Source organism: Python bivittatus, unplaced genomic scaffold (genome assembly GCF_059951505.1).
Source record: "Python bivittatus isolate LINGU-HERP-01145 unplaced genomic scaffold, Pbiv_v1 ctg000250_np1212, whole genome shotgun sequence".
Taxonomy (NCBI): Eukaryota; Metazoa; Chordata; class Lepidosauria; order Squamata; family Pythonidae; genus Python; species Python bivittatus.
In genome coordinates, this window is record NW_028277057.1 from 2,236,199 (window position 1) to 2,244,912 (window position 8,714).

At 42.5% G+C, this 8,714-nt stretch overlaps 1 protein-coding gene across 1 annotated transcript; it reads left to right on the forward strand.

The window, feature by feature from the left end:
- The first annotated feature begins 2,904 nt into the window (after positions 1–2,904).
- On the forward strand, positions 2,905–4,269 carry CNR2 (cannabinoid receptor 2). Its single transcript, XM_007444733.3, has one exon. The coding sequence runs from the start codon at positions 2,949–2,951 to the stop codon at positions 3,957–3,959; it is 1,011 nt and encodes a 336-aa protein (XP_007444795.1). The 5' UTR covers positions 2,905–2,948; the 3' UTR covers positions 3,960–4,269.
- Positions 4,270–8,714: the final 4,445 nt, after the last annotated feature.

Consider the following 8,714-nt stretch of genomic DNA (forward strand, 5'->3'; position numbering starts at 1 on the left):
ACGTCCTATCTTTTATTTCACTACAGGTTCGAGACGCCTTGCCAGTTGCTCCTGATGTACCACCCATCGCCCAGCCAGGCCAGTGGGTCAGAGTGAAGGAGCTGTTCCCATCTTGCACTGATCCAAAGTGGTCCGAGCCGAAGCAAGTACTCCTGAGCACGCCCACTGCTGTAAAAGTTGAAGGCATCAAAGCTTGGGTGCATGGATCCAGGATCAAGCAGGTGAAGGAACCCCAGATACCTGGCAAGTTTCCTCAGTTGATGGACTTAAACTAAAATTGCAGCGCTCTCTAGCTTCACCAGCAGATCTTTTCAAGGACTAATTAGGTCCACCGGTAGAGGCCTAATTCAGGAACAGAAGATTTGAAACCATAGACTTTACCAGCCACACAAACACCTAGATGTGCTGGCTTGGTCACAACCCAAGTTGTGAAACTGACTACATAAGAAGCATCTTATGTTCAAAAGCAAAGGGAGGAAATGAAGGGCATTATTTTGATATACAATTTTATATTTTATATATACACAATTTTATATATGCTTCACACAATGTTTAACCATACCTGTAACAGTGCACTCTATTTTATTTCTAAAGGGTTAACTTGCTTTTGCTTTGTAAAGAGCACTGGTTTCTTCTTCCCCCCTTTATCTCTTTGCTGAATGCCCGATTGTCTTTGAAGAAACAATTAGATGAATACAAGTTGTTTGTTTTACCAAGTTTGCAACAGTCGTGGGGCCCTGCATTCCAGAGAGAGAGATAAGAAAAATCTTGTATGCCATTCTCTTGGTAACCAGAAGAATAAGTTACATTTAAGTTTACCTTCCTAAGAACCACCTTTCACTTGCTCAGACCGTCCCAAAAATCCCTTGTATGGGTGTGAGGGGATGTACTATCTGATTACAGATTTACATGTCTATAAAGTCTCTGATGTTTGTGTTGTAAGGTGTGATTTCATCAACCTCTCTTGTGAATGTGTTGATTGGGGTCACCCAGCTGTGTCTTGATCAAAATACATCTGTTATCTTAAAGAAGCCTCGTCTCAAGTCTTTTTATTTGGCTTTATTGAGACTTGGGAAATAAAAGGTGCCATACATTACGAAGCCACTCCTTCGTTGCCCGGGCGGTGTGTTTGGGATCATTGTCATGCTGAAAGACCCAGCCACGTTTCATCTTCAATGCCCTTGTTGATGGAAGGAGGTATTCACTCAAAATCTCACAATACATGGCCCCATTCATTCTTTCCTTTACACGGATCAGTCGTCCTGGTCCCTTTGCAGAAAAACAGCCCCAAAGCATGATGTTTCCACCCCCATGCTTCACAGTAGGTATGGTGTTCTTTGGATGCAACTCAGCATTCTCTCTCCTCCAAACACGACGAGTTGAGTTTAGACCAAAACGTTCTACTTTGGTTTCATCTGACCATATGACATTCTCCCAGTCCTCTTCTGGATCATCCAAATGCTCTCTAGCAAACTTCAGACGGGCCCGGACATGTACTGACTTAAGCAGGGGGACACATCTGGCACTGCAGGATTTGAGTCCCGGGCGGCGTAGTGTGTTACTGATGGTAGCCTTTGTTACTTTGGTCCCAGCTCTCTGGAGGTCATTCACTAGGTCCCCCCGTGTGGTTCTGCAATTTTTGCTCACCATTCTTGTGATCATTTTGACCCCACGGGGTGAGATCTTGCGTGGAGCCCCAGATCAAGGGAGATTATCAGTGGTCTTGTATGTCTTCCATTTTCTAATTACTGCTCCCACAGTTGATTTCTTCACACCAAGCTGCTTGCCTATTGCAGATTCAGTCTTCCCAGCCTGGTGCAGGTCTACAATTTTGTTTCTGGTGTCCTTCAACAGCTCTTTGGTCTTGGCCATAGTGGAGTTTGGAGTGTGACTGTTTGAGGTTGTGGACAGGTGTCTTTTATACTGATAACAAGGTCAAACAGGTGCCATGACTACAGGTAACGAGTGGAGGACAGAGGAGCCTCTTAAAGAAGTAGTTACAGGTCTGTGAGAGCCAGACATCTTGCTTGTTTGTAGGTGACCAAATACTAATTTTCCACCATGATTTGCAAATAAATTCTTTAAAAATCAGACAGTGTGATTTTCTGGATTTTTTCCCCATTTTGTCTCTCATAGTTGAGGTATACCTATGATGAAAATTACAGGCCTCTCTCATCTTTTTAAGTGGGAGAACTTGCACAATTGGTGGCTGACTAAATACTTTTTTGCCCCACTGTAAATGTAGGTCTTAGCAGTGGAGTAGAAACTGGATTAAACCCAGGCTGGTTGTTGTTATTTCTTTATTATCTTTAGCTTTCCTATTTCCTATTCTGAATGTATAGCTTTTTAAAAATATTTTTGCATAAAAATAATAAGAAACCAAAAAGCATCATACACATTTTGTAAAACATCACTGGCAACCTGTTCCAACCTTGCCTACAATTCAGGGAGCATTTCTTTACATCCTCCAAGGTTGTTGCCAATGAAAACAGTTGAAAACTAGCAGCCTGGTTTCTGAGATTAAATAGAACTTATAAATGAAAGCAAAACCTTTAAAAAGTCCCTTCCAAATACTTGCAACCTTGGTGATGCTTGTGGCTGCACCCACTTTGTATCAACACCTCATCTGTCATTGAGAGATGGTCCGTTCCCATTCTGAAATAGCAATCAAAGTCTGTGCGGAACATGTTTGTGGGTTAGAGAGATAGGAATAATGCTGGCTAGGGAATTCTGGGAGTTGAAGTCCATACATCTTAAAGTTGCCAAGTTTAAAAAACACCGGAATAAATCAAGGCTGAATGTGTGCAGAACACAAGAGAAAGTGTTACACTTGCTATGATCCATTTAATTTTCCTTGCCTCCAACTGTTTTGCAGTTGCACCACAAAACTTGCCAAGGAAGAAAAACCCGTTTTTGAAAAAGACCTTTGCAATCTCAAGTTTCCAGGGATGGAGAGATGCAACCTGAATGAAACGATTACTAACTTTCGATGCAATTCCACCTTGCTACACCTGGAGTGTTTTATGGTCCTCAGTGAATCAGCAAAACCCATTATCACTGTGCTCTGTTGTAGCTTTGGTGGACTTTGCTTCATAGAGAATTGCTTGGTGCTGTTCCTCATCTTTTCTTCTGCAAAGCTTCGGAAGAAACCTTCTTATGTCCTTCTCAGCAACCTGGCCTTAGCTGACACGCTGGCAACCATTACATTTGTCAGCAGCTTTCTTAACTTCCATGTTTTTAATGAGATAGATGCTTCCAAGGAGATATACTTGCTAAAACTTGGTGGAGTCAACACTTCCTTCACAACTTCCCTTGGCAGCCTGCTCCTGATGGCGTTTGACCGGTACATCTGTCTCCTCAAGCCCAGCCAGTACAAGCTGTTGGTCACCAGAAGAAGAGCGGTGGTAGCCCTGATGGTGCTGTGGGCTACTGCCTTGTTCCTGTCGTCCTTGCCTCTTCTGGGATGGAACTGCTGCAGCCTCCACTCTACCTGCTCCCAGTTGTTCCCTTTTGTTTCTATCAGCTACATCTCAAGTTGGATTATCTTGGTGATGATCCTCCTGGCTTCCATCATATATGCATACATGCACATCCTTTGGAAGGCTCACCAGCATGCCTTGTACATGAAGAAGTACCATCTGGAAGTGATCCAACAGAACACAAAGATGAGAATTGACATCAAGCTGGCCAAGACATTATTGATCGTCCTGATGGTCCTCATGATATGCTGGTCACCGGGTTTGTTTCTCATGATCTATAGCCTCTTTTCAATAATGGACAACTCTGCCAGGATAGTGTTTGCCTTTTGCATCACCCTCTGTCTGGTGAACTCAATGGTGAACCCAGCCATCTATGCCCTACGAAGCAAGGAGCTAAGCTCTTCTCTGAGGAGAATCTGCTCCTGTTTTGGGAAGGTGCTGGGCATCTCAGAGACCAATGAGGAAGCAGAAAGCTCTTAAAAGTCCTTCCCACTCGAAAACGAGCCCACAGGGCTAGCTGGCTTCTGGTTCCTATGCATTCAAATGGGAATTTTCTTCCAAGTGGAAGCAACTCACAGCACTGAGCCAACTCCAGCGATCCTTGACCTATAACTCCCAGCATTCTCCACCATTGGCTTTGGGAATTCCAGATCAGCAATATCTGGAGGGCTGCAGGTTCCCACTCCTGCTCATCCTCTACAGCCTGAAAGGCTACCCTTCCTTCTGCTCAAGGACTTGTGAACATGTATGCTCAGAAGTGACAAGGGCTAGGGAGGGAGGGTTAAGGGGGACAAACAGAGCCTTAAGCACCTCCAAAACTAAGATTTAATGTGAGATGGGACCCAAGCCATTGTCCCATACCTAATAAACCAGGTTTGAGCAAAAGTAAGGTTTATTGTGAATTTGAACCCCAGCCATTGCGGCATACCCAATAAACCAAGGTTGAGCAAAAGTAAGCTTTGTTGTGAATTCCATCTTTGAGGAAATTTAACGTTTATTGTGACATGGGACCGCAGCCATTGTGGCATACCCAATGAACCATGTTTGAGGAAAAGTAAGGTTTATTGTGAGATGGGACCCCAGCCATTCTGGCATACCCAATAAACCAGGATTGAGCAAAAGTAAGATTTATTGTGAGCAAAAGGAAGGTTTATTTTGGGTTGAGGAAAAGTAACGTTTATTGTAAAGAGGGGACCCAGCCATTGTGGCATAACCAATAAATCAGGGCTAAGCAAAAGTAAGGTTTATTGTGAATTGGGACCCCAGGAATTCTGGCATACCCAATAAACCAAGCTTGAGCAAAAGTCATGTTTATTGTAAGCAAAAGTAAGGTTTATTGTGGGTTGAGTAAAAGTAAGGTTTATTGTGAGATGGGCTTACCCAGTAAACCATGTTTGAGGAAAAGTAAGGTTTATTGTCAGATGGTACCCCAGTTATTGTGGCATACCCAATGTATGTTTGAGGAAAAGTAAGGTTTATTTTGACATGGGAACCCAACCATTGTGGCACACCCAATAAAACAGGGCTGAGCAAAATAAGGTTTATTTTGAATTTGAACCCCAGCCATTGTGGCATACCCAATAAACCATGTTTGAGCAAAAATAAGGTTTATTGTCAGAAGGGACCCCAGCCATTCCTGCATACAAAATAACCCAGGACTGAGCAAAAGTAAGGTTTATTTTGGGTTGAGGAAAAGTAAGGTTTATTGTGACATGGGAACCCAGCCATTGTGGCATAACCAATAAACCAGGTTTGAGCAAAAGTAAGGTTTATTGTTAGATTTGCTTACCCAATAAACCATGTTTCAGGAATAATGTTTATTGTGAGATGGGACCCCAGCCATTGTGACATCCCCAATAAAACAGGGCTGAGCAAAAGTCAGGTTTATTGTGAGATGGGATGCCAGCCATTGTTCCATACCTAATAAACCAGGTTTGAGCAAAAGTAAGGTTTAATGTGAATTTGGACTCCAGCCATTGTGGCATACCCAATAAACTAGGCTTGAGGAAAAGTAAGTGTTATTGTGAGATGAGGCCCCAGCCATTGTGGCATACCCAATAAACCAGGTTTGAGCGAAAATAAGGTTTATTGTGAGATGGGAACCCAGCCATTCCTGCATACCGAATAAACCAGGATTGAGCAAAAGTAGGGTTTATAGTGAGCAAAAGTAAGGTTTATTTGGGTTTGAGGAAAAGTAAGGTTTATTGTGACATGGGAACCCAGCCATTGTGGCATACCCAATAACCCAGGTTTGAGCTAAAGTACGGTTTATTGTTAGATTTGCTTACCCAATAAACCATGTTTGAGGAAAAGTAAGGTTTATTGTCAGATGGGACCCCAGCCATTTTTGAATACCCAATAAACCAGGATTGAGCCAAAGTAAGGTTTATCTTGCTTTGAGAAAAGTAAGGTTTATTGTAAAAATGGGACCTAGCCATTGTGGCATCCCAAATAAACCAGGGCTGAGCAAAAGTAACGTTTATTGTGAGATGGGACGCCAGCCATTGTGCCATACCTAATAAACCAGGTTTGAGCAAAGGTAAGGTTTATTGTGAGATGGGCTTACCCAATAAACCATGTTTAAGGAAAAGTAAGATTAATTGTCATATGGGACCCGAGCCTTTCTGCAATACCCAATAAACCAGGATTGAGCAAAATAAGGTTAATCTTGGGTTGAGCAAAAGTAAGGTTTATTCTGAATTTGGACTCCAGCCATTGTGGCATAGCCAATCAACCGAGGTTGTGCAAAAGTAAGTTTTATTGTGAGGTGGGACCCCAGCCCTTGTGGCATACCCAGTAAACTATGTTTGAGCGAAAGTAAGGCATATTGTGAGATAGGACCCCAGTCATTGTGGCATACCCAATAAACCATGTCTGAACAAAAATAAGGTTTATTGTCAGATGGGACCCCAGCCATTCTGGCATACCCAATAAACCAGGATTGTGCAAAAGTAAGGTTTATTGTGAGCAAAAGTAAGGTTTATTTTGGTATGAGGAAAAGTAAGGTTTTTTGTGAAAAGGGGACCCACCCATTGTAGCATACCCAATAAACCAGGCTTCAGCCAAAGTAAGGTTTATTGTGAATTTGGACCCCAGCCACTGTGGCATACCCAATAAGCCAGGATTGAGCAAAAGTAACGTTTATTGTGAGATGGGCACACACAATAAACGAATCTTGATCAAAAGTAATTTTTATTGTGAATTGGGACCCCAGCCATTCTGGCATGCCCAATAAACCAGGGCTGAGCAAAAGTAAGGTTTATTGTGAGATGGGCTTACCCAATGAACCATGTTTGAGGAAAATTATCGTTTATTGTGATATGGGACCCCAGCCATTGTTGCATACCCAATAAAGCAGGTTTAAGCGAAAGTAAGGTTTATTGTGAATTTGGACCCCAGCCACTGTGGCATACCCAATAAGCCAGGATTGAGCAAAAGTAAGGCTTATTGTGAGATGGGCACACACAATAAACGAGTCTTGATCAAAAGTAATTTTTATTGTGAATTGGGATCCCAGCCATTGTGGCATGCCCAATAAACCAGGGCAGAGCAAAAGTAAGGTTTATTGTGAGATGGGCTTACCCAATAAACCATGTTTGAAGAATAGTAACGTTTATTGTGAGATGGGACCCCAGCCATTGTGGCATACCCAGTAAACCAGGTTTGAGGAAAAGGACGGTTTATTATGAGATGGGATGCCAGCCATTCTTGCATACCCAATAAACCATGACTGAGCAAAAGTAACGTTTATCTTGGGTTGAGGAAAAGTAAGGTTTATTGTAAAAACAGGACCCAGCCATTGTGGCCTACCCAATAAACCAGGGCTGAGGAAAAGTAGGTTTATTGTGAGATGGCATGCCAGCCATTGTTTCATACCTAATAAACCAGGTTTGAGCAAAAGAGTTATTGTGAATTTGGACCCCATCCATTCTGGCATACCCAATAAACCAGGATTGAGCAAAAGTAAGGTTTGTTGTGAGGAAAAGTAAGGTTTATTTTGCGTTGAGGAAAAGTCACGTTTTTTGTGAAAAGGGGACTCACCCATTGTGGCATACCGAAGAAACCAGGCTTGAGCAAAAGTGAGGTTTATTGTGAATTTGGACCCCAGCGTTTGTGGAATACCCAATAAACCAGGCTTCAGCCAAAGTAAGGTTTATTGTGAATTTGGACCCCAGTCACTGTGGCATACCCAATAAACCAGTCTTGATCAAAAGTAAGGTTTGTTGTGAGATGGGACCCCAGCATTTCTGGAATACCCAATAAACCAGGCTTCAGCCAAATTAAGCTTTATTGTGGGATGGGACCCCAGCCATTCTGGCATACCAAATAAACCAGGATTGAGTAAAAGTAAGGTTTATTGTGAGCAAAAGTAAGGTTTAATTTGGGTTGTGGCATACCGAATAAACCAGGATTGAGCAAAAGTAACGGTTATTGTGAGCAAAAATAAGGTTTATTTTGGGTTGAGGAAAAATACGGTTTATTGTGACATGGGAACTCAGCCACTGTGGCGTACCCAATAAACCAGGTTTGAGCGAAAGTAAGGTTTATTGTTAGATGGGCATACCGAATAAACCAGGCTTCAGCTAAAGTAAGCTTTATTGTGGGATGGACCCCAGCCATTCTGGCATACCGAATAAACCAGGATTAAGCAAAAGTAAGGTTTATTGTGAGCAAAAGTAAGGGTTATTTTGGGTTGAGGAAAAGTAAGGTTTATTGTGAGATGGGCTTACCCAATAAACCATGTTTGAGGAATAGTAACGTTTATCGTGAGATGGGACCCCAGCCATTGTGGCATACCCAATAAACCAGGTTTGAGCGAAAGTAAGGTTTATTGTGAGATGGGCGTACCCAATAATCCATTTTTGAGGAAAAGTAAGGTTTATTGTCAGATAGGACCCCAACCATTCTGGCATACCCAATAAAACAGGATATAGCAAAGGTAAGGTTTATCTTGGGTTGAACAAAAGTGAGGTTTATTGTGAATTGGAACCCCAGCCATTGTGGCATACCGAATAAACCAGGGCTCAGCAAACGTAAGGTTTATTGTGAATTTGGACCCCAGCCATTGTGGCATACCCAAGAAACCAGGGCTGAGCAAAAGTAAGGTTTCTTCTGAGATGGGATGCCCGCAATTATGCCATACCATAATAAAACAGGGGTGAGCAAAATAAGGTTTATTGTGAGGTGGGACCCAAGCCATTGTGGCATATCCAATGAACGAGGTTTGAGCGAAAG

Bases quoted from the DNA above. Each gene is read 5' to 3' on its own strand.
- CNR2 (XM_007444733.3), top strand. From the start codon at position 2,949: ATGGAGAGATGCAACCTGAATGAAACGATTACTAACTTTCGATGCAAT.